The 26,027-nt window shown below is 35.7% G+C and overlaps 1 protein-coding gene across 1 annotated transcript in view; it reads right to left on the reverse strand.

Moving 5' to 3' along the window:
• Positions 1–3,746: 3,746 nt before the first annotated feature.
• The window catches only part of LOC144975496 (VWFA and cache domain-containing protein 1-like), a 47,164-nt gene continuing 24,883 nt past the window's right edge, over positions 3,747–26,027 (reverse strand). Inside the window, exons 13-26 of the mRNA XM_078919644.1 lie at positions 25,023–25,142; positions 24,109–24,229; positions 22,962–23,055; positions 18,456–18,539; positions 17,763–17,876; positions 16,222–16,285; positions 15,763–15,815; positions 14,673–14,781; positions 12,876–13,076; positions 8,747–9,650; positions 6,065–6,143; positions 5,530–5,928; positions 4,557–4,693; positions 3,747–3,880 (exon numbers count right to left, since the gene is read on the reverse strand). Of these exons, the coding sequence (XP_078775770.1) occupies positions 4,645–4,693; positions 5,530–5,928; positions 6,065–6,143; positions 8,747–9,650; positions 12,876–13,076; positions 14,673–14,781; positions 15,763–15,815; positions 16,222–16,285; positions 17,763–17,876; positions 18,456–18,539; positions 22,962–23,055; positions 24,109–24,229; positions 25,023–25,142 (2,391 nt within the window). The 3' untranslated portion in view covers positions 3,747–3,880; positions 4,557–4,644. The remainder of the gene's footprint in view (positions 3,881–4,556; positions 4,694–5,529; positions 5,929–6,064; positions 6,144–8,746; positions 9,651–12,875; positions 13,077–14,672; positions 14,782–15,762; positions 15,816–16,221; positions 16,286–17,762; positions 17,877–18,455; positions 18,540–22,961; positions 23,056–24,108; positions 24,230–25,022; positions 25,143–26,027) is intronic.

Consider the following 26,027-nt stretch of genomic DNA (forward strand, 5'->3'; position numbering starts at 1 on the left):
AAAATTTCTCCATGGGGATGAATAAAGGGAATTTTATTTATTACTGTATTTCCTTATCAGGCCTTACTAGTACTTGTACTAGGAGCCAAAATTCTACTTCCCATAATGAATGTTATGCGGCTATGTGGTCTTGTGTATGTCACTCGCCTTCGGATCAAGATAGTCCTGGGTTTGAGTCCCACGATGAGTAGTATATAGTCGAGTCCATGGAAACGGCTCTTTATTCATATTCTCTAACTCAACCCGTACTCAAGTGTAAAGTGAGTACCTCGTCATTGACAGTATTGTCTCTGTCGAAAAAAAAAATATTGTGTCACGTCTCGTCCGACATGTTAAGTGTTACTCAAATTACTGTTACTGATTGATAGTAATAATAATAATAATAATAATAATAATAATAATAATAATAATAATAATAATAATAATAATAATAATATATCTTTATTGTCCCAAAAAAGTGGCAATTTGTCATTTGGTTACACATATATAACAATACAATATTGACATAGACACACTCACACAGATGCACACTAGTAACATTGTAGTCATCGAAAAAAACCCAAAAAAACAAACAAACAAACAAACCGGCATCAACAACATCATCATCATCATCCCTGTCAGGCAATTTGAGCACCTTTACTGGCTATCGCACTACGGTATATAAATACTCAAGAGCCTGTTATGCGTCTTTTCGTAAAAGCACAATATCCATCATTGCCCATAGCCAGTTATTCATTCACACCTGAGTAGAGTGGGACAATATGTGGAATCTACCTTACCCTTTCCTAAGGGTCAACACTACTATCAGTACCAGAGTTTTCCGAACATTGAGTAGGTAGTGACGGTTATTCAGACCGGATAAGGAAAAATAGGATAGATTATTTCTCTCGTAAACTGAGATACAAAATCAAAAACATAAAACAACAACCAAAAAATAAATAAATAAATAAAATAAAAACCTCACATTAAAAAAAAATTGGTCAGAAAATTCGTTCTTCGATTTATTGATAATATTTTCAACAAAAACAAAATCAAGACAAAAAAAAAAAAAAGAAAAAAAACCCAAGAAACAAAAACAAAACAAAACAACAAACTCTCAAACTTGGAATTGAAAAAGCCCAAGGTTTGAGAGCATTTTGGAGAGACTAATGTCATTTTAATCAATCGAAATTTAGAGGATGAGTTTCACGGCCAAATAAAAATTGTACAAAAAATGAATGTGTACTTTCAGCACACAGTTGATTTTGTGTGTCATGTGATCTGGTGTCCCATGTGATCTTGTGTCGACATAAATAAAATAAAATAAAAAGTGTTTTCTTATCCTTTATGGTGTAGGGGAAGCAACTAACTATAATTGACATCATTTGTAATTATATATGAGTAGCACCCCTTATATTCCTTCAGCTCGACCTGTAAATGAGCTCTATAAAAATTGACTGAAACTCTTCGTAATTCGTAGCGGAAAAATCCAAATAATCGAAATGAATAATAAACAGTAAGCTCGCTTGATCGAAACAATGGCAGAAAACTAATTTGCGCAGGAATTAATTAGGCTCCTTACCATTGTTTCTTATAATTAGGTACCCAATCAGTGAAGAAACTAGAAACGGTCAACCACTTTGTTTACAAAGTGAGGCAATCGAGATGTGCTTGTAGCAATCATATAACTTTCAATTTGAAGGTGTCTACATAACGCAATTCCTGCGTTCGCATTTTACTTTTTCATACTTTTAGTAAAAGTGTTACACTTCACCAGGTCAATGTGGTCAATTTAGGCTTAGACGAAACAGTGAAATTTATTGCTCAGGGGCTGTGTTAAAATTGGCTACCCTTGGGATCACGACAGGTTTGGAAAGTGAAAAAATTATTTCACGAAGGCTGTGTGAAAATACACTGGGATGTGTTCAGACACAGCAATTCTAAAAACCATCGCTTAGCCATGGCAATATATCCATTAATATAAACGGTCCACAAGTTGTGGAACATTCCTAATTACATTACGGTCATTCGACTACGATTCATGAATTCCTTCTTTCTCATTTCTTTCGTTCCTTTTTTAAAATATTTGAATTTGACGAATTCACTGATTTCAGTTAATTGACTGAGAATTTACAGGTCTAGATTCACCATAATTATTGATTAATTTTGGGATAAAAAGACAATGATTTTGTGTATTTTTTTAAAGAACATAAAACTAAATTATCATACCCCTTTGTTTTGGGGAATGACCTGAATTTAGCATGGTGTAATAGCCTTAATGATTACACCATATGTTGACTTGGAGCAGAGGTTGAGTTGAAGAGTGTTGATTTCATGCAGATTCCACTGAGACTTTTTAAAGTCAAGTCAAACAATCAATGACCACTGGTGTCAAGTCAATTGTCTCAAACAATCAACAACAATTGGTGTCAAGTCAATCGTCTCAAACAATCAATGACCACTGGTGTCAAGTCAATCGTCTCAAACAATCAATGACAATTGGTGTCAAGTCAATCGTCTCAAACAATCAATGACAATTGGTGTCAAGTCAATCGCCTCAAACAATCAATGACCACTGGTGTCAAGTCAATCGTCTCAAACAATCAGCGACAATTGGTGTCAAGTCAATCGTGTCAAACAATCAACGACAATTGGTGTCAAGTCAATCGTGTCAAACAATCAACGACAATTGGTGTCAAGTCAATCGTGTCAAACAATCAACGACAATTGGTGTCAAGTCAATCGTGTCAAACAATCAACGACAATTGGTGTCAAGTCAATCGTGTCAAACAATCAATGACAATTGGTGTCAAGTCAATCGCCTCAAACAATCAATGACCACTGGTGTCAAGTCAATCGCCTCAAACAATCAATGACCACTGGTGTCAAGTCAATCGCCTCAAACAATCAATGACCACTGGTGTCAAGTCAATCGTTTCAAACAATCAATGACCACTGGTGTCAAGTCAATTGTCTCAAACAATCAATGACAATTGGTGTCAAGTCAATTGTCTCAAACAACGACAATTGGTGTAAAGTCAATTGTCTCAAACAACGACAGCTGGTGTCAAGTCAATCGCATATGCTTTTGATGATTATGCCAAACATTGAACCTATTCATATTTCAATGAGTTCCAATTCGTTTCCAATTAATTTCTTAAATCAATCAATAAAACAAGACCTACTACATCAACAAAAACTGGTTTAATATGTGACCGATTGTGTCCAACTGGTATTGAATCAGGATGACACAGAAACAAATGATTTTTATGTCAAAATGAAGAGGGATATGCAACTTTACTGTATCAATAGACGTCCCATGTCTATTTTTTTCCAGAATTTTTCATACATCCCTCCCCCCCCCCCTTCTATTCAAGTTTAGCTCACGAAATGTGCCGGAGAAAAAGATACACTGTATGCTGTCGTTGTTATTTTACTAGCCATAAAGGTGATTGAAAGAAAAATATTTTATATATTGCATCACATCACACCTTAAATAGAAAACGCCAAAAATGCGCATTCACCTCCTCCCCCCCCCTCCCCCCAACCCAGTCCTTTTCAAGTTCAAGAAACTACGTTTAATCTTCTCATCAAAACGTACTAATTCCATCAGTCTTGTATATTAATTTGACTACAAATTCTATTTTCAGCTAGTAAACTACTCTAACATTTTACCGTTTAGAGACAAAAGGCCACATATTTTGTCAGGTTAAATACCAAAAATCAATAACTGTGTGAACTGTATCATTAGGACAACAAAACTGCTGCTATTGGCGAAACAATTAAGGTTTTAATCCAGGGAGTTTTAGTTTTGCTCTCAATTTGGTCTTGCATCACTCAATTTCCTGATTTGGTACAATGAGGTCATCTTTGCTGCTTCGTCTTGTATCACTGAGGTCATCTGTTACAGGAAAGGGATTGATAATAATCGTGTATTGATTGTTGTCAAGATAAAATGGGAGAGAATATCATTACCTGGGTTCAAGCCACGCATAGTTGAGTCCTTGGAAAAGACTCCTTACTCACTTTCTCTCATCCTACTCACTTGTAAAATCAGTATCTGGTGGTTAACAGCGTTGGCTCTGTCGGGTAAAAATTGTATTATTGTCTAACAGGCGTCAAGTCTTGTTTTTTATGTTATGCGTTGCTGTTGGTCAGGAATCCCTTGTAAAGCACTTTGAGAACGTTTAGTGGATATTGCGCTATCTATATAAAAGCTCAAGTGTTTTGTTTTAAAAATTATTATCATCATAACAGTAACAATAACAATAATAATGATAATAATAATAATAATAATAATAATAATAATAATAATAATAATAATAATATAATAATAATAATAATAATAATAATAATAATAATAATAATAATAATAATAATAATGATGATGATAATAATAATAATAATAATGATAATAATAATAATAATAATAATAATAATAATAATAATAATAATAATAATAATAATAATAATAATAATAATAATAATAATAATAATAATAATAATATTCTATTTGTACCAGAAAAAATAGTTACATTTCAGGCTATATTAATCAAGCCTTTGCCAGTTACCCTTACCAGCAACTCGGCGTTTGAACAGCTTCTTAGTCAGTGACAGTTTCCAGGCAAGTACGAGTAGAAAGAGAAATAAAATCACTCCACCTACTCAGCAACCAATGGCTACGTCAGAGGTAGATGCATCGTCTGATTTGGGTCTGAAACATGCATGGAGAAACAAAATTATACAAACAAACATTATGGAACAAAAGTGATCAACGTTAAGTGTTTTATTTACCTTTTGTATAAAGTGTAATTTTTTTTCACTTCTACAAGACTGTTTCAAGTATATATATATATTGATTTTAGTAGATGATATGAGAAGCAAGACAGGCATCTGGTTTATGCTGTGTATGTGTGTGTGTGCGTGTGGGTGTGTGTATGTTCCAGCCAAAGTAATTTGTAATTTTAGCGCTTAGATTATGATGTTTCAGAGGTACAGCACTATATGACCAAAAAAAAAAAAGTTGATCTTTTATATAGCGCAATATCTACTTAACATGCTGAAATCGTTTTACAAGGGCTGCCTGACTTAACATGTAGAATGAGACATGATGCCTGTTAGGCGATATTACTATTTTTTTCTGACAGTAACAACTCTGTTGACAGCCAGGTACTCATTTTACACTTGAATACTTTTGTACAGTGAGAGAATATGAGTAAAGAGCCTTTTCCAAGGACTCAACTATGCCCTGAGCGAGGTTCGAATACAGGATCTTCCGATGTGTGTCATGCCACAAGACCACATAGACCCACTTATCTTACAAGATAAACAAGAGCTCTGCCAAAAGGGGAAAATTCAGGTGATAACAGAATATACGTTTTCAGCATTATGATTATTATTATTATTATTCTGAGTGCTCTACCAACTGAGCTATCTGGACCCCCATTTAAGCTTAAACTTGATTTTTAATCGTCACGTTCATCCTGCTTGACAAGATTGAACACAACCCCCAGCACAAACTAAAATTGAAAGGGTTAAATTTGTACTCACGCCAATGATGTTGCACAGTTTTGTTGTCCATATTGACAAGATTGTGATGGCGTTGAACTGGAGAGTGTTAAAGATGGCAAAGGAAGTGGTGTTGACTGGGAAGGGGTTACTCTTGGTGCTGACTGGGAAAGGGTTGAAGGGGAAAATGGTGCAGATTCTGATCTCATTGATTGCGATGATAAGGTCAAATCTGCAGATGTAGAGATGACAGTTTTTCCTGCATCTGTTGTTGATTTGATGCTCGTTGTTGTTGTGGAAGATGCTTCTGATGTGGTTGTCTGTGTAGTTTTGGGTGCAAGCGTTTTGATGCAGTTTGGTGTAGGACGAGTGGGGCTACCATTGGTCGTGCTCTCATTCCATTCACAATTCAAGTTAGAATTACACTCCACCTTTTCATATCTGTAAAATTTAAAAAATGTATTTTTCAGAATTTAAAAGTGCCTTATATAGGTCGTTGTGACCACCCCCCCCCCCCCCCCCCCCCCCCCTGAACAAGGGCTAAGACCAACAAACATGTCTGTCATGCGAGACTTACATTTGGCTACACCTTTTCAGACAGAGTGGTAGTGGTGTTGGTGGTCTTGGTAATAGGAAAGATGTTGATGGATCAAAATCTGCAAAAGCAACAAAGATCTAATATTATGAAGATGCCAAATTGCCTTTTTCAAACTTCATATTTTCAAATAAAAATTTGACCTGTAAATGAGCCCTACGAAAAGTGACTGATTTTTTTGGACAGACTGAAGTAATGAGTTTGACAAAAAAAAAGATAGTGCCAGTGATAATAAGACAACAGATTAAAATGGCAAGTGTTATTACCTACTGTAAGTGTCTTGAAGTAAATAATGTGAAATTGAATATAGATAGAATGAAGTTGACGTCACTCTGGTCTTTGTTATTGTTTTTTTGCCATCCGCGTTTATGAGTAATGCTCACTGAACTGTATTAACCCAACTATAAACGTTCATGGATACACACAGTTTTGTGTTGGTCCGTTATACTTTCGGATGGCAATGTTATGAACTTATTAGCCAAGTGCATACTATCTGTAAGCCTCAATTTGATAAACGAAAACAGATAATGTGGACGTTTCTGGTTTCCCCTTTACCAACAAAACACATGATCTGTTTTGGTTTATTAAATTGAAGCTTACATTTAATTTCACATTTTTATTTATTTCTTTGAGTTTCGAGCAGCAACATTTACATATGATGTAGAAGTATAAGGAATCCCAAATAAGCAGGTCATTCATAATACAGATGACATTAAAAAACAAACATTACTCAAAACAGTTTATATTAATGAGGTGATTACAGCTATAGGCTTAGACTTTCCAAACAAGAAATTGTCACTATTAAAGTGCAAACACTCCTCAAAGCATATTATACCCTTCTGGCCATACTATAAATACTATAAACCTTACTTAACAGCAATTATATTTCCAAAAGTGACAAATTTGATTAAATCCTCACATCTTTATACAATGTTTGACAAGTCATCTAAACTGTAAACCAGGAACTGAATGCCTCATAATTTCATAAAACGTTCACTCATTCTACGACAAAGAAAAATAGGAATAAATAAGATTTGTTTTTTCAATGTTTAAAAAAAAAAAAATTTATGGAGATGTAAACTAAATTATATTGCTCACATTTTTTGGCAGTCCCGTGTAAAAACCAAAGAAAATAATAATATAATGACAGACGTACGTATGTGTATGTATGTATGTATGTATGTATGTATGTATGTATGTATGTATGTATGTATGTATGTATGTATGTATGTATGTATGTATGTATGTATGTATGTATGTGAGTGTGTGTGTGTGTGTATGTATGTATGTATGTATGTATGTATGTATGTATGTATGTATGTATGTATGTATGTATGTATGTATGTATGTATGTATGTATGTATGTATGTATGTATGTATGTATGTATGGATGGATGGATGTATGTACGCTCATTTCTTTTGTATACATGTGTAGAAACAATGTGCTAGCGTGTATGTTGGTGTATGTATGTGTCTGTATTTGTAAATGTGTTGATGTTCATACCATGAACCAAACTGAGCATTGTTTACCTCACATGAATTGCCTTTTATTTGAACAATAAAGATTATTATTATTATTATTATTATTATGATTATTATTATTATTATTATTATGATTATTATTATTATTATCATTATTATTAATAGAGTGGTGACACACTACTGCAGCATTAAATCCCACTCTCCCGATTCTTCAACATTTCACAGTTCCATCCATGATAAAACTTAATAATATTATATTTGTTGATTTCTTGAATTTGCCACTTTTTGAGGGCAAAAATTTGTTGCGATTATCGGACAGGGACAGATTCAGTAGGTCATATTGCTGAGCAGAGATAACATGCATGACAGGGTTTAGTTTTACATCGAAGATGTAGTGGGCTTGCTAGTAATAAATAATAATGATAACAACAATGATAATAATAAAATCAACATTAATAATACTAATAATAATAATAATAATAATAATAAATAATAATAATAATAATAATAATAATAATAATAATAATAATAATAATAATAATAATAATAATAATAATAATAATAATATTAGTCCCGCTCAGCGCATAGTTGCGTTCTTGGAAAAGGCTCTTTACTCATATTCTCTCACCATACTCAGGTGTAAAATGAGTACATGGGCGTTAACAGCGTTGTCTCTGTAGGAAAAAATTGAAATATTGCCTAATAAGCATAATTTTTTATTTGACATGTTACGTGTTGTTGTTGGTCAAGGACCCTTTGGAAAGCACTTGGAGGAATTTCCCTTATGTAAAAGCTCAAGTTTTTCTTTTTTGTTTGTTTTTTTTATTTAGGTGTGTGTGTGTGGGGGGGGGGGGGGGGGGGGTATGTTTTAATATCAATTACTACATCTATCTGGGGGTCCCGAAAGCTCAGTCGGTAGAGCACTCGCTTCACACACAAAGGGACCGAGATCGATCCCGGGTGCAGTCGAGATTTTTTTCTGATTCCCCTGTCTACCCAGCAGTGAATAGGTAGCTGGGTCTGTTAGATCTGGTGGAAAGTACTTTGCAGTAGACTAGCATCCTGTCCAAAGGATAGCATTGCTATTGTCCGTTTCACGCTATTGAAACGGGGATAAACTCCGGCTCCATGGGCCTGATGGCTGTGAATGGCTACATACTACATCAATGTCTCATTGCTTACCAGAATGGATGTACATATGGTCAGAATAACCCCAGCTCCCATCCTCCATAGATTTGGTACACTGGTCAACAATCCCATCACAGTAGCATGGAACTTGGCAGGTAAGAGGTGGGGGAATTAAGGGGGATGGGGTCACCAGGGAACAATGGGAACAGTATGGAAGAGAGGGAGGTGGAGGGGACGAGGAGGAGATGGTGGTTGCTTTCGGGACAAGAGGGGGTGGTGTCGGGATATAGTGAGCTTTTCGTAAAAGATGGGGGATTTTTAAGGAGGGATAAGGTCGGAGGACAGGTTCTTTATGAAGTTTGTCTTGTTTTCTGTATTGTGAAATGGGTAGAAATAATTGTTTGCTATCCTTTAGGTAGGACAAAAGCTTTGAGGTTTGAGGTATTGTTGTGTTTTTCTTATATGTTGAAATGTTGGTGTTGTGAAAGGGTAGTTGTTGTTTAGAGGAATACTGAACAGTGGACTGTGTTGACTTGTTCAGATGTGAAGAAATGTTAAATACAATTGTGAGTGTCGGATCGAGTGCTGAGTTGTACATGACGGAGACAGGGATAGCTGGAGGGAGAGGAGGAGGAGAAAGTGGTGGAGTAGATGTTGTAGAGTCAGGGCTGTTGGGAGGAAGAGAAGGAGCAGGGGGAGGATTAGCATCTGGAGTGTTAGAAAGAGGAGGAGGAGGATCATAGGGGGATTGTGGCCCAGGAGAAAGAGGAGGTGGCGTCCGGGGACCGTTCTGTAGTGCAGGGGGGGTGTGGTGATCTTTCACTAAAGGAGGAGGAGGGGTGGGATGACCGTTCTGTAAAGGAGGAGGGGTGTGAAGATGATTATCCAAAGGAGGAGGGGTACAGGATCCAACGTTCTGAGAAAGAGACGATGTCGGTGAGGTGACCACTTCACAACTCTGAGGAGGAATAAATCTTGTATCAACATTTGTCAATTTTCAATTCTACACTTGACAGTTTCATTCTCTGCACGAATCAATAAAGGGAGAGCATTTCACGATAATTATCCTCCCTGAAATAGTCATCAAGAGCAAATCAGTATGATCCCTTCACAACAAAATCAACACCACATTTTTGTAGATATATTTTCTTTCTTTCTTTCTTTGAGTGAGATACTGAAAAATAGGCGACTTGTCATTATTCTTAGAATAAAACAAAATTCTTTTTTTAAAAAAAGTCTTCCATAATTCAATAACATTTTCTAATTATAGATTTTTGTTGTTTCTTAAAACTTTATAAAACAATTGTAGTGAAAGCCAAAGAGTTAAGCCGTGTCAAAGTTCTGGCCCTTTAGTCGTTCTTGCTTTATAAACTGTGGTAAAAAATTTTGTTTTGTGATGATGAAAAGATTAAAAATGTATTAATTAGTGATTGATATGTCAGTGACAAAATTATGTTTAAAATGATGATGTTGATGATGAGATGATGGTGCGGTGGTGGAGATGAAATGACGATGGTGGTGGAGATGAAATTACAATGGTGATGGTGGTAGTGGAGATGAAATGACGATGGTGATGGTTGTAGTGGTGGAGATGAAATGACGATGGTGATGGATGGTGGTGGTGGTGATGGTGGAGATGAAATTACAATGGTGATGGTGGTGGTGGTGGTGGAGATGAAATGACGATGGTGATGGTGGTGGTGGTGGTGATGAAATAACGATGGTGATGGAAATGACAATGATGATGACAACATTGACAAAAAGACAATGGTGGGTGGTGGATTTGAAGGTTGACTGAATGAAGTGAACAATGTAACAATAAAGATGAGAGAAAATAGATTGAAATGGTTCAGACATGTAAAGAGACGAGAGAGGGAGTACTTGGGAAGAAAGTCTCAGATACAGTAGAACATGAAAGTAACGTACTCGGAAATAGCGAGAACTCGGAAATAGCGAGTAAAATCTAAATCCCCGTTTTTTTCTCTTATTTGAGTCAATAAAATTAGCATGCAAGTAGCGAGTATGAAAAAGAGGTCAACTCGGAAATAACGAGCATTTCCTGCCCCAGCCTAGGACTTTGAACGAAGTAAAGCAAAACACCAGACAAGGGCGATTTAAATATTTTTAGCCTAGCTTCTTTTCTTTTCTTATTTTTCATTACGAGTAATATTACATAGTAGCCTAGTCTATATAGAGTACATAATAGGCGAAACAAATTTGGGTGGGGGTTGGGTGTGTGTGTTTGTGTGCGTGTGGGGGTCAATTATTCAACCAATGTGGTGCCGCGCGAGGTAAGCACTGACAGCCAGCATGTCAACATGCCTCACTTCGCATCATCGGTCAGCGAGTCGCATTCGTTAACGAACGACACGATCAGCGAGAGCGGGGAGTGTGGAACCATCATTTCAGTGGGTCAGTGATTGAGTGATGCGCTTGCTTACCTCATCAAACATGCCTAGTGCATACAAACACTCGCACACACACATACACGAAATCTTGATAGAAATGGAAGGGGTGGATCAACTTCAACCTGTGGCCATCATTACGTAGTTAAAGAAGGCCGTGTTCAACCCCGCCCTCACCCCACTTTATCCACACACAGTCATTTGCACGCACGCGCGGCACACACGCACAAACACACACACACACACATTGTCTCTCCATATTTTTGTACGGCCGAGTGACCTTTCCTGTAGACCTGTAAATGAGCTCTATAAAAATTGACTGAAACTCTTCGACAAACTGAAGATTCAATTATTTTTTAAAAAAATAAGGGCATCATTGGAGAGGAGAGTGATAAATACAATATATCAAAATAGTGGGTGTTATTTCTTACTGGAAGTCTGGAAGTATGACTGTCATAATTTGATGTAGAAGGAATGCTAAATAAGCATGTCATTCATATAGGTAAAGATGACTTCATCAAAGTCATATTCCTGCCTCTGGAATTTTTTTGACATAGAAAAATAATCACCATTATCATCTTTAACTTCTAGCCATGACCAATTGAATTTATTCCTCACGGAACTCACATCTTTATCGATGCTCGACAAGTCTGAATTGCAATCCACGAACAGCTCAGCCATTGTGAGAACATTAGAATAATGTAGCAATGAGCAAACTTGATTTTCAATCAGTAAATGACAGAGAAAAAAAACTTAAATAAATATGACTTCAGGCCAATACACTGAATTAAGTAGAAGTGAATTATCAAGAAGAAACTTCGGCAGGCGTAGCGGAAAAATTCAAAGAATCGAAATGAAGGTAAATCGCCACAAAACAGCAAGCTCGCTTGGGCTTGAGCAAAACAATGCCAGAAAACGTCCTGATTTGCACGGGAATTAATTAGGCTACTTACCATTGTTCCTTATGACCAGGTACTCAATCAGTGAAGAAACGGTCAACCAGTTTGTTTACAACGTGAGGCAATCGAAATGTGCTTGTAGCAATCTATCCTAACTTTCGATTTGAAGATGTCTACATAACGGACTTTCGGCTTTCGCAATTTACTTTATCATAGTTTTGAGACTCGAAGGGTAAATGTGGTCAATTTTGGCTTAGATGAAACAGTGAAATTTATCGCTCGGTGGCTCAGTTAAAATTGGCTACAGTTGGGATCACGACGGATTGGAAAGTGAAAAAATAATTTAACGAAGGATGTGTGAAAATACCCAGGGAAGTGTTCAGACACGCCTTTTATAAAAAGCGTCGCTTTGTCTTGGCAATATATACATCGTTAATATAAACGGTCCCCATGAGCTATGCGTAGCGCTGTGGAACACTCCTAATTATTTTACGGTCATTCGACTACGATTTGTGAATTCTTTCTTTTTTTATTTCTTTCTTTCTTTCTTTCCTTTTTTAAATATTTGAATTTGACAAATTGACTGATTTCAGTTAATTGACTGAGAATTTACAGGTCTATTCCTGGCAACTCGGGAATAGCGAGAACTCGGGAATAGCGAGTAATCAGGAGTGGACCCGTCGAACTCGCTATTTCCGAGTTCTACTGTATACAATTCGAAGGAAAGAGAAAAAAGGGATGCCCAAAGACTAGATGGATGGATATGGTAAAGGATGATATGGTGGTAGTGGTGGTGGTGGTGATTGTGGTGGTAGTGGTGGGTGTGGTGGTGGTGGTGGTAGTGCTGCTAACAGAACAATGTAAGGACCACAGACCTACCTCTCCTGGATAAAAATCCTCCGGAGGACAATTGACTTCTCTCTTATCGGTTAGCAAGATGATAAAAAAGTTGGTGCCTTGCACACTGCTCAAAGAAAATTGCCTGCACTGGGTTGAGCTTGAGACGGTCAGGCTAGCATGTTGTTCTATTGTGTACTTTCTGTGTATTTTATGATCTGTACTGCTGTAAGACCAGAAACCCTGTGTATCGAGAGAAAGTGAAAATTAATTATACACAATTAAAGTGTCACCTTATCTTTCATGGATTCTTGCATTGTATGCATATTCTAGACATGAGTTGCCAACCCCACCTGAAGAAAAAGGTGTAATTTTGACTGAAAAAAGGTGTTATTTGGACTGGAAAAAAAAGGTGTAATTTTGAAGGAAAAGGCGTAATTTTGACTGAAAAAGGGTTCTATTTTGACTGAAAAAGGTGTAATTTTGAAGGAAAATTTGTAATTTTGACTGAAAAAAGGTATAATTTTGACTGAAAAAAAAGTGTTATTTTGAAGGAAAAGTTGGAATTTTGATTGAAAAAAGGTGTTATTTTGACTGAAATAAAAGATGTAATTTTGAAGGAAAAGTTGGAATTTTGACGGAAAAAGGTGTAATTTTGACTGAAAAAAGGTGTTATTTTGACTGAAAAAAAGGTGTAATTTTGACTGAAAAAAGGTGTAATTTTGAAGGAAAAGGTGTAATTTTGACTGAAAAAAGGTGTAATTTTGAAGGAAAAGGTGTAATAGTGCAAAACAAAGGCATTATTCTAAACATAATATATCACCACAATCACCTTCAATCGTCGTTATACATTTGGTAAAGGCTACATTTGAACATATAAAGCTTCTGGTTTCGGCTTCAGAAAACAAGATAACCTGGAAGTGGATGATGACAATGCGGCTTTCTTCCGCTTTCAGACACCATATTCCGGAAGAAGAAACAAATTGCTTAAATCACCCACACAACCCAAGTGACGACAAAAGGCGTAGACCTAATGTGGAACAAAAAACCATAAATGTGTAATTTGATTTTTTTAAAGCGTTATAATACGGTATGAAATTTTTGACGTGTGGTTGGCATCTCTGCTAGACCACTCCAATCTCAAAGTGAATGAGTGAATGAGTGAATGACTGATTCATGTTCCCATGTGTAAACTATCTCCAGCTGAAAAGTCTCCCTCTGTCAGGGCCCTAAAAGTTATGGCGGAAATTAGATAAATTAATCAGAGAGATTACTGTTCTTACAATCAATGAAGTCACATTTCGTTGTCGATTAAATATGAACAAGAAAAGCAAAACAAATTATAATAAATAATAAATAAACCACAAAAAAAACCCCCAAAAAACAAAAACAAACCCTTCAAATGAGGCCATATCTTGAATATGACGGTCTCAAGCCTGTAGAAAGCTCAAAGAGGCAGGTCCTACATGAATGGCGCATGAAAGCTGGTGCTTAGATATTTTTTTTAGCTTCTTCGCTTAATCGCACTCTGCTTAATCAACACACTAATCCGAACTCCTGAGGGAGTGCAATTAAGCAGAGTTGACTGTAAAATAATAATAATAATAACAACAACAACGACGACGATTATTATTATTATTATTATTATTATTATTATTATTATTATTATTATTTTTATTATTATTATTATCATTATTATTATTAATATTTTTTTTAAATTGTTATTATTATTATTTTTAACATTATTATTGTCATCATTACCAACACTATGTAAACGACATGATGTAGTTAAATGTTGGAAAACAATGTATAAAGCATAAATGTGAGGTAATAACTTACTTTCATAGCGTGTCGAACCACTAACTCTTTTGCTAACCAAGGATATTTTTGGGTGATATGAGAATCACCTCCATGAGATGTTGACAAATTTGACAAGCCAATGATATATCTGTGATAAAAAAGAGAGAAACTGTCTCATGACCCGATATTTTCAATTGGATTTGAACCAGAACTTAGAACATTTGGGTTAAAATAAATGCATTTATTGAAGAAAGGGCGATCTGGTTCTTAAAATTTAAAAGAAAAAAAATGAATTTCCTAACTCAGACCTATTGTACACTTTAAAATCCATTTTAACTTATCTAGTTCTTCCCTTTGAAATGCTGGGACAAAAAATGTGACATTTTACTTTTACTATCTCGCGCTTTTTGAAACTTCGGGGTGCCAACAACAGACAGTTCAGTTTGCAGAGCATACGTTTCAAACACAAGGAACTGAGATCGATCCCGGGTGAAGTGTGATTTTTTGCTGACTTCCCCCCCCCCCCCCCCCTCCTGTCTAACCAGCAGTGATTGAGTAGCTGGATCTGTTAGATCCTGTAGAAAGTACTTTGCGATAGACTAGGGTTCTAATCACAGGGTGGCACACAATTGCCATGGTCCGTTTCATGCTATAGAACTTGGGATAAACTCCGGCTCCGTGGGGGCAATGGCTTGGCAGAACCACTTTAATTGGGTTGTAAACACTAATAATAATAATAATAATAATAATAATAATAATAATAATAATAATAATAATAATAATAATAATAATAATAATAATAATAATAATAATAATAATAATAATAATAACAATAAAAATGATGAAATTTATTTATATTGCGCCCAATCCTCCATAAAATAACGTCTAGGTGCATAACAACAACGGTTGTGAAAATCTTAAATCAAAACTAGTGTATATCTCAATAAACGTGATATAGCCTTATATTAATTCTCAATAAATCATATAAATCAGCATCTAAATCAGAAACATATTTCGACTACACCCAGGATCAATCTTGGTCCCATTGAGTGAAGTGAGTGCTCTACCAACTGAGCTATTGTGAGAGATAAAGAAGTGTAAAGTACCATGACTTGACAGCTTAACTTACCCTCTGTAGTCTACAAGGTGACAAGAGAAGCCTGGCCTTTTACAATGTGGAACCTGGGACAGACAGAAAATCAAGATGAACATGAGCAGGTTTCTGAATGCTTTGAATCTAAAATTCTGATTTCCCACGAAAATACAGAAAACAAAACTGACTGATTGATTGATTGCTTTGATTTTTAATTCTACATTTTCCCCCACTCAAACAATATATAAATACAGAAAATATGTGTTGATAATAGATTGCATAGATTTCAAATTGTATATTTTTCCTCACAAAAATAATGTATATCTATTCATTAATTGCTTCTATTTAAAATTGTATATTTTTCCTCACTAAAATAATGGATACCTAGTCATTGATTGCTTCTATTATTAATTGTATATTTTCCCCAACTCAAATAATACAAAAGTATAGAAAACAACAACTGGATTAAAACAAGATAATACAAAAATCAATTACCTGACTCGCTATGAAATCCTTTAGCACATTGACTGTAACACTAGCAGCCACGACCCCTACTATCCTACATGGAAAGAAAATATTAATGTTGTATTTTATAAAAATCAACTGGAAACATTCTTTGTCAAAATTGATCACTTTTTAAATGCCATCGTTATTTATATTTACTAAAAACATTACACACACACACATTCTCAAACAATTTTTACACCCCTAAACTTGTCTCACACCATTTTTATTTGTGGGGCAAAAAAAACAACAACAACAACAACAAAAGAATGATCAAAACAAACACGAAGAAGAAATAGATATGATTTCTGTGCCACTTCGTATGACGCATGCGCAGCTGGAAAAGTAACACATTTCTATGACGTTTTGTGATACGTTTCCAAGGAATCCCCAGTTAAAAATAGATTGACCTCTGTAGTCTGAGACTTCGCAAGCGTAGACAGAGACTTGATAGTCAGAGACAAAGTCTGACTCCACGAATAGCTTACTTTCCGTAGTCTCTGACTTCCCAAAGTCTTAGACTACAAAGTCTCAGACTTTGCTATAGTCTGAGACTACCATAGTCCCGCTCCATGTATCAGACCCCTGGTGTCTATTTTCACTTGGTTTTAATAGGAGTGTTCAACATTCAGGATTTCGTCCAACCAAGTCATCGATCACGTGATTTACCCAATGTACAATTTGTCCAATGACAACAATGCCGTACTCTGGAAAAACCCACATTTTAAAATTTGACCAGAAAACTCGTCCTTCAAATATCGACCCCAGGCGACTATACAGTGTGTTTCATTTTACAAAAGCTATCTGGCCCGTCAATACCAAACTAGATGTAAAGGGACAAATTATTTTCTGTGCACAGTTAAAACTCATGAATCGCTATTTGTCAATTTTTTACAATATCAGTTTCTATTTTAAATCTTCCTCATCGTCCACAAACAACTGATCTATCGTCTCATCAGATTTCATTGCTGAGTCCATCGATTCATTGAAAGAAGTAGACGAAGGCGATTTCAAGAGAGTCATAAAGACTGCAAAACTATGTTTAAAAAATCCAAACAAAGCAATAAATGTGACCCACCACTTCAAAACAGTGTTATTTGGGGATAATTTAAGTGCCGAAAATTAAATTTATAGTCAAAATTTGAAACTTAACTTAAGATTACGATCGATTGAGATAAATGAATATAATTTCATGCAGAACAACAACAACAACAACAACAACAACAACAAAAAAGGCCAAATTTCTTGTTTGTAATCATTTCAATTTTGTTTACATTTTTCAATTCACTCTATCCCACCAGAACAACTGATTGGGTCATAGGACCACAAGTAGAAAGACAACCATTGTATCTGTCTTTGGGTTAGAGGATTACAAATAGGAAGACTACCAGTTTACCAGTCTTTGGGTCATAGGACCACAACTAGAAAGACTACCATTTTACCCGTCTTGAGTCATAGGACCACAAGTAGAAAGACTACCATTTTACCCGTCTTGAGTCATAGAACCACAAGTAGAAAGATAACCATCTTACCTGTCTATCTGCTTGGAGTAAACAGCGGAGCTGAGAATCAGCTGAGATCTTGATCCAGGGAATCTGTCTGTGGTTAACACCATGGAGTTTGGCTTGACCACAGCCTCCAAGTACCTGTGTATTGATAAGATGATACTCATAACATATCAAACCATAGTCTAGACTTGAACCACTCAATAGTATGAGCATTTCTGGTAAAGACTGAGAGAGAATTCCAGATTGATTCTGGCGCAAAGTAAAATGCACATCTGAGAATTTTGTTTTGGACATTTCTTTCTAAAGTGGTGTGTGTTGTGAGGAGCGGAGAGCCCGAGGTGGCCTGTACTCCAATAGGCAGTGACATTAGGCATGGAGGTAATAATAATAATAATAATAATAATAATAATAATAATAATAATAATAATAATAATAATAACAATAATAAAAATAAAAATAATAAAATAATAATAATAATAATAATAATAATAATAATAATAATAATAATAATAATAATAATAATAATAATAATAATAATATATCTTTATTGTCCTCAAAATAGTAACAATTTGTCATGTGGTTACACATTTATAACAATACAATATATTGACATAAACAAACTCACACATATGCACGCTAGTAACATCGCCACCATCGTTAACAACAACATCAACATCATCATCATCACAACAAACAATGCATAAACAAACTCTTTACCAAGCGTAGTCTCTATAATCCTCTGTAGTGACCTGAGGGGTGGCAGGTTGGATGGCGAGAATTCCTGTTTTTGTTCCAAAATATCTGTCATTGAATGAAACAAAATGTGGGGCTAAATTTTGATAAAATGGTAATAATAACAAAATCAACAATAACGACATGAAAATTAAGAAGAAGAAGAAGAAGAAGAAGAAGAAGAAGAAGAAGAAGAAGAAGAAGAAGAAGAAGAAGAAGAAGAAGAAGAAGAAGAAGAAGACGACTATAATAATGATAATAATAATAATAATAATAATAATAATAATAATAATAATAATAATAATAATAATAATAATAATAATAATAATAAAAATAGCAATAATAAAAACCAGCAACCAGATTACTACTAGAGAGCGAGAGAGAGAGAGAGAGAGAGAGAGAGAGAGAGAGAGAGAGAGAGAGAGAGAGAGAGAGAGAGAGAGAGAGAGAGAGAGAGAGAGAGAGAGAGAGAGAGAGAGAGTCATAACAATCTTGACAACAACAGGGATCGATACTGGTACCTTTATCTATCAGATATCAGATGAGCACTCTTCCAACTGAGCTATCTGGAGCGCATTGTTTGTACTCAATCCTGGTTCTCAAAGTAGTCACACATTTGCCTTTTGTCAGTGTAGATTTACTTTTACTATTTCTAACACGTGTTATTTTTATTATTGAAATCAGATAACACAGAAAAAAAGTTGAGCTTTTATATAGCGCAATATCCACTAAACATGCTCAAAGCGCTTTACAAGGGGTCCCTGGCCAACAGCAACACTTAACATTTAGGACGGGACATGACACCTGTTAGGCGATATTACGTTTTTTTTCGGTCAGAGACAACACTGTTAACGGCCAGGTACTCACTTTACACTTGAGTACGGTGAGAGAATGTGAATAAAGAGCCTTTTCTATGCACTGAGTGAGGATCGATCCCAGGACCTTACGATCCGAAAGCGAGTCTCATACCACAAAACCATATAGCCTCACAAACCCCCCCCCAAGAAAACAACAAGTTGTGTTTCTTTTCCTTACCACATAAACCCACTTACCCCGTTAGACGGAGCATTACTGTTGATGTTACATTTCCAAAAGAGAAATTCATGGTATTTTCCTGACAGTTTGAAGGTCTCACTATGGTGCCTTCCTCATAGCAGCCAACTTTTCAAGGAGCTAAACCGGGACACCCTAACGCGCAACATCGTCATGACTCAAAACAGCAGAGTATGTTTGTATTAGCTAGTGTAATATTAAAAATAGTTATAAATGTTTACCCCGTGCCCCATTAGGTTTATCTGACCACTGCATGCTCTTGCTACTCCCCACCTACCGCCCTGTTTTTAAATGTGTAAAACCAGTAAAGAAAAGTGTACAGATCTGGAACGGAAGTGTGTGTGAAGATTTGCGTGGTTGTTTTGAATGCACTGACTGGAATGTTTTTATCGAATCATGTGATAGTGTGGATGAGCTGAATGACTGTGTGAGTGAGTATTTAAAATTCTGTGAACAGCTAGTGTCTTGTAAAAAAGAAATAAAATATTATCCTAACAACAAGCCTTGGATAACAAAAGATCTAAAACTTTTATTGAACCAAAAGAAAACTCTCTATACTAGTGGAAACAAAAAAGATCTGAAAACAAAACAAAAAGAGATAAAGAGGGTAATATCTAGTTGTAGAGACAAGTACAAAAATAAAATTGAAAAATGCTTTTCTTCTGGGGATATACGGGACACGTGGCGGGGGCTTAAAACTGCTGTGAACTATAATCCAAAGCCCACGATTATATCAGAAGATATCGAAATTGAAACTTTAAATAAATTTTATTCACGTTTCGACACAGCAAACAAATTTGATATTGAAAATGAAAAACATAAATTAGACAGGGCTGTGGAAGATGAAATGGCTGTTGAGGTCAGTGAAGAGGAAACGAGATTCGTATTTTCGAAACTAAACGAGAGGAAGGCTGCTGGGCCGGATGGATTGAAAGGAAAACTATTAAAAGAATGTGCCCACCAGCTTTCCCCTATTTATACACATATTTTTAACTGGTCCCTCCAATGCGTTTCAATCCCTGAAATTTGGAAAACTTCGAAAATTATTCCTGTTCCAAAAAAAGAAAAACTTGAAACTATGAACGATCTCAGACCTGTTGCACTGACTTTAATAGTCATGAAAAACTTGTTCTTGTTAAAATTAGGAATCAGTTTATGCCATTGAGTGATAGTCATCAATTTGCTCACAAACCAGGACGTGGCGTAGAGGATGCCATTTTGCTGTTTACAAACAACATCTACAGGCATCTAGATCACGCTAGGAGCTATTGCAGATTGCTTTTTGCAGATTTTTCTTCAGCGTTCAATACAATGCAACCTCAGTTGGTTGTTCAAAAATTGACTAGTCTGAATTTAAACAAGTATATAATTGCTTGGGTGCTCGAATTTCTTACGGAGAGAGCACAATATGTTCAATTAGGGCAAAACAAATCTTCCTGTATAACTACAAATACTGGCGCTCCTCAAGGTTGTGTATTGTCCCCTGTATTATTCACAATATACACGAATGACTGTAGAAGTCAAAACCTGAGTGTACCTTTAATAAAGTTTGCAGATGACACCGCTCTTCAAGGCCTCATAACAAATGGCAACGAAGTGGCTTATAGGCAAGAAATTGATAGATTTGTGTCTTGGTGTGATGCCCACCACCTAGAGCTTAACATAAGCAAGACAAAGGAGCTAGTGATTGACTTTAGGAGAGTGAAGGAACCGATAGAACCGTTAAAATTAAAGGACCAATTCGTCCAGCGAGTTCCTCACTACAAATACCTTGGTGTAACGATTGATGACAGGCTCAAGTGGGATGAACACTTGAAAATAATTAGGCATAAGATGTGCAGACGTACATATTTTTTATCGAAACTCTCTCAGTTTAGAATAGATAAAACCCTCTGCACATTATTTTATAGAGCAGTAATTGAAAGTGTTTTGTCATTTTGTATAACAGCTTGGGGAGGCAATTGCTTAGCAGTGGAAAGGAACAAAATAAATTCAAATATTAAAAAATCCATTAAACGCTATATAAATGATGTTGACGATGTAGATCTTTTATACGAGAAATTTTGTATAAATAAAATAACTAAAATATTAAATGACCAGTATCATCCACTAAGACCATCAATTATTATGTCAGAAAGAAGTGGTCGCCCTTTCTCTATTTCAACGAAAACAGAGAGACACCGAAAATCTTTTCTGCCGTCCAGTATTAGGCTTTATAACAACAAGCAATAATCATTTTATATAATTATTTCTCATTTTTACTTTTTAAAAATATAAATATTAATTTATTAATTTATTTGTTTTGCAATCTTTTCAATTTTCAATTTATAGTGACAGTTTTAACTATTTTACAGTGTTGAAATTATTCATATTATAAAGCGCAGCTCTGGTTATAGAGCTGCTCCTTTTTTATATATATACATCCTATTTCCATTGTATTTTTATCTTATGTGTAAATTATAACACGTCTGTACAAAAAATTTCCTTTTTGGGATGCAATAAAGTATTATTATTATTATTATTATTAGATGATATAATCTAGTTTTAAAGCTTTGTCTGTTCCCCATATAAAAAAAAAGTTTAGCTTTTATATAGAGCAATATCCACTAAACATGCTCAAAGCGCTTTACAAAGGATCATTGACCAACAGCAACACATAACATGTAGAATGAAACATGACGCCTGTTTGGTGATAATACAATTTATTTCTTTTTCCGATTGAGAAAATGCTGTTAATGGCTAGATACTCATTTTACACCTAAGTATGGTGAGAGAATGTGAGTAAAGAGTCTATTCCAAGGACTCAACTATGCGCCAAGTGAGGCTCGAACCCAGGACCTTCCGATCCAAAAATGAATGTAATAGCACAAGGCCACATAGTTTTAAATTGCTCATCAAACAAGCATAATCCTGGGACATGTAAGGGTCATTTCTATACAGATAAACAGTCCAATATTTTGTTTTCAATTGCCAAATAGGGACAGTTCCGATTATAACAAGACAGTTGGCAGCTATATTCCTGATTGTTTGAAGTGCACGTTTGTGTGGTCTTGTGGTATGACACTCGCTTTCGGATCAGAAGGTCGTGGGTTTGAACCTCGCTCAGCACATAGTTCAGTCCTTGGAAAAGACTCTTTACTCACATCCTCTCACCATACTCGGGTGTAAAATGAGTACCTGGCCGTCAACAGAGTTGTTTCTGTCAGAAAAAAAATTGTAATATCGCCTAACAGGCGTTATGTCTCGTTCTACATGTTACGTGTTGCTGTTGGTCAGGGACCCTTTGTAAAGCGCTTTGAGCACATTTAGTGGATATTGCGCTATATAAAAGCTCTTTTTAAAAAAAAATTTCTAAGGTGTCAATTTTGCTTTTGTATCACCCGAATCATCAGCTAGATACCATACCATTTCAGGGCAATGGGTCACATATTAATATACCTTTGAGTTGATTCCAGCGATGAATTGCTCCAAATTCTGTTGAAGGACTCCGACTTGACAACCCCCATATCCAATTCAAGACCCTGTCTGTGTGCTTAGAGAGAGATGTAGTAAACACCAAAATCAGAACTTAGGAAGCAGGCACGGGTGTCAGAAAAAAACATCTGTACAAGTATGAAACAGTGCCAGACAAAGCAGAGAGAAAAACACAAGAAAAAAAAAAACGATCACAAAAAATCGGCTGTCTCGACAGGGTTTGTGGTCTAGTGGTATGACACTCGCTTTTGGATCGGAAGGTCCTGGGTTGGAGCCTCGCTCGGTGTATAGTTGAGTCATTGGAAAAGGCTCTTTACTCACATTCTCTCATCGTACTCTAGTGTAAAATGAGTACCTGTCCGTTAACAGCTTTGTTTCTGTCTGAAAATATTGTAATATCGCCTAACAGGTGTCATGTCCCGTCCTACATGGGAAGTGTTGCTGTTGGCCAGGGAACTCTTGTAAAGCACTTTGAGCATGTTTAGTGGATATTGGGGTGTATAAAAGCTTGATCATTTTTTTTCCTTGTGTTTTTCTCTTCACCCAATTTGTTCTGTGCCTAAGAATTACTTCCCTTAACCAGGTACTCAGTCACACTTGAATCACGCAGAAAATTATGTGTACGGTGCGCTGTCCAAGAATCATCAAAACCAAATCTAAGTGACACAATGTGCAGCCACCTGGAACTCACGGCACAAAAGACATCCATATTTTACGTCGTGATACAGACCGAAGGACTGAGCTCACCTGTATGGTGGTTTGTATAAGTAAGCCTTATTATTATTATTATTATTATTATTATTATTATTATTATTATTATATTATTATTATATTATTATTATTATTATTATTATTATTATTATTATTATTATTATTATTTATTTATTTTTTAAATTATTATTATTATCATCATTCTTCTTCTTCTTCTTCTTATCATCATCATCATCATCATCATCATCATCATCATCATCATCATCATCATTATTATTATTATCATCATCATCATCATCATCATCATCATCATCATCATCATCATCATGATTATTATCATTATTATTATTATTATTATTATTATTATTATTATTATTATTATTATTATTATTATCATTACCTGTTTTAAATCTGGTGGGATAAACTCCATTTTGAATAAACTGATCCAATTCCAAGGCCGTCTGTGACGTATCCAGGTTGTGTCTGGCTCCATCAACATCCACATACAAATCAGGGCTGAACTGCACACATTGAAAGTTAGAAAGAAGCCTTACCGTCTATTGATAATGCAATGCATTTAGTTGGAATATTCACAACATCAGCCAGCCCAATTTAACGTACCAACACGCAAAACTATGAGTAACCGTTAGACTTAATTTACTGAGAACTTATCCCTATTAGGCTGTCTAAAATAATAATAATAACAAAGAGCCTTCAGATTGGATAGTCCTGGGTAAGAGTCCCGCTATTAGCAGCACATAGTTGAGTCCTTGGATAAAGCTCTTTACTCACATTCTCCCATCGTACTCAGGTGTAAAATGACTACCTGGCCGTTAACAGTTTTGTCTCTGTCCCCCCAAAAATTGTAATATCGCCTAAAGCGTGTCATGTCTTGTATATATACGTTAAATGTTTCTGTTTGTTTGGGACCCCTTGTATAGCGCTGTTAGCCCTTTTAGTGGATATTGCTCTATACAAAAGATCAAGTTTGTTTAGTTTACACAATGCATGACCATTGCATAAAGTAGTCCATCAGAGCCATGAGGCCCATGGAGCCGGAGTTTATCCCGGTTTTTATAGTGTGAAACGGATAATAGTAATTGCTTGCTATCTTTTAGATAGGACCCTAGTCTATTGCAAAGTACTTTCCACCAGATCTAACACCCATTTGCTGCTAGATGGACAGGGAGGGTCAGAATAAAAAATCTTGACTTCACCCCGGGATCAATCTTAGTCCCTTTGCGTGTGAAGCGAGTGCTCTACCAACTGAGCTATTGGGACCCCCCTGGACACTGCATGCTCCACCAAGAATACCTTGATTCCAATGGTACCGTCATTGGTGGTTGATTGCATTCCATTGAGATCACAAGACGGAACGCCTGCAGGCAAAAGATCAAATCTGTGATAGATTGTCTCCCCTGATACTGACAAAGTCTGGAGGGAAAAAAAATAAATATAAAGATTAATGTGTGTTTTTTACTTTCATTTTCCTGCCCGATAGAAAATTATATCAAAGCTTTATTTACTGTTGAACACTTGTGATCGATGTGTACGTATATGAAAGTCTAAGTTCCGAATCTACAAAATATGGGCCTAGTTTAACATTGTTGTAATGGCCAATATTTTGCGTCATTATATGAGATTTCCATTTCAACAATGAGGCCATAAATGTTTGTTTTTTTTAACTTTCATTTTCCTGCCCAATAGAAAATATTGTCAAAGCTTTATTTGCAACTGTTGAACATTTATTACCGATGTGTACATATATGAAGGTCTGACATCTGAATCCACTTATGGCCCAAATTCAAAATTGTTGTAATGGATAATATTGTGCATCATTTGAGATTTCCTTGACAACAATGAGCCCATAAGGAATTGGGTTATCAGACCTGTAAATAACTGCACGTTGTTTGTAACCAATTGTCTATGAAAGGTTTTTAAAACAGGGGTTATCTGATGTTTAAAATTATATCTTAAGCTTAATGTACAACAGAATGGCTACAATGAATGCACTTTGGCCCTAATCATTGTGACCTGGGCACACTCTTTTTGTTTTCCACCCATCAGCCCAAGGCGGGCAAGTTACATGCATCAACAGTCCATGCAGTCTAACCCTCATATCAATGCAAAGCTGCTAGAAGCTGTGGACTGTAAAAAGTAATAAAAAACAAAAAGGAATATAACAGCTTCAAAAAAAAAGAACAAACTACCAAACAAAGAGTGCTTTAGGCTCAAAACCCTTCTTCAGCCAAAAACAACAACAACAACAAAAAACCCCAATGAAAACAGAAATACTTGCCTAAAAGCCAGATTGATGAG

The sequence above is a fragment of the Berghia stephanieae genome, chromosome 6 (genome assembly GCF_034508935.2).
Source record: "Berghia stephanieae isolate SIO BIC M18660-M18661 chromosome 6, UCSD_Bste_1.3, whole genome shotgun sequence".
Taxonomy (NCBI): Eukaryota; Metazoa; Mollusca; class Gastropoda; order Nudibranchia; family Aeolidiidae; genus Berghia; species Berghia stephanieae.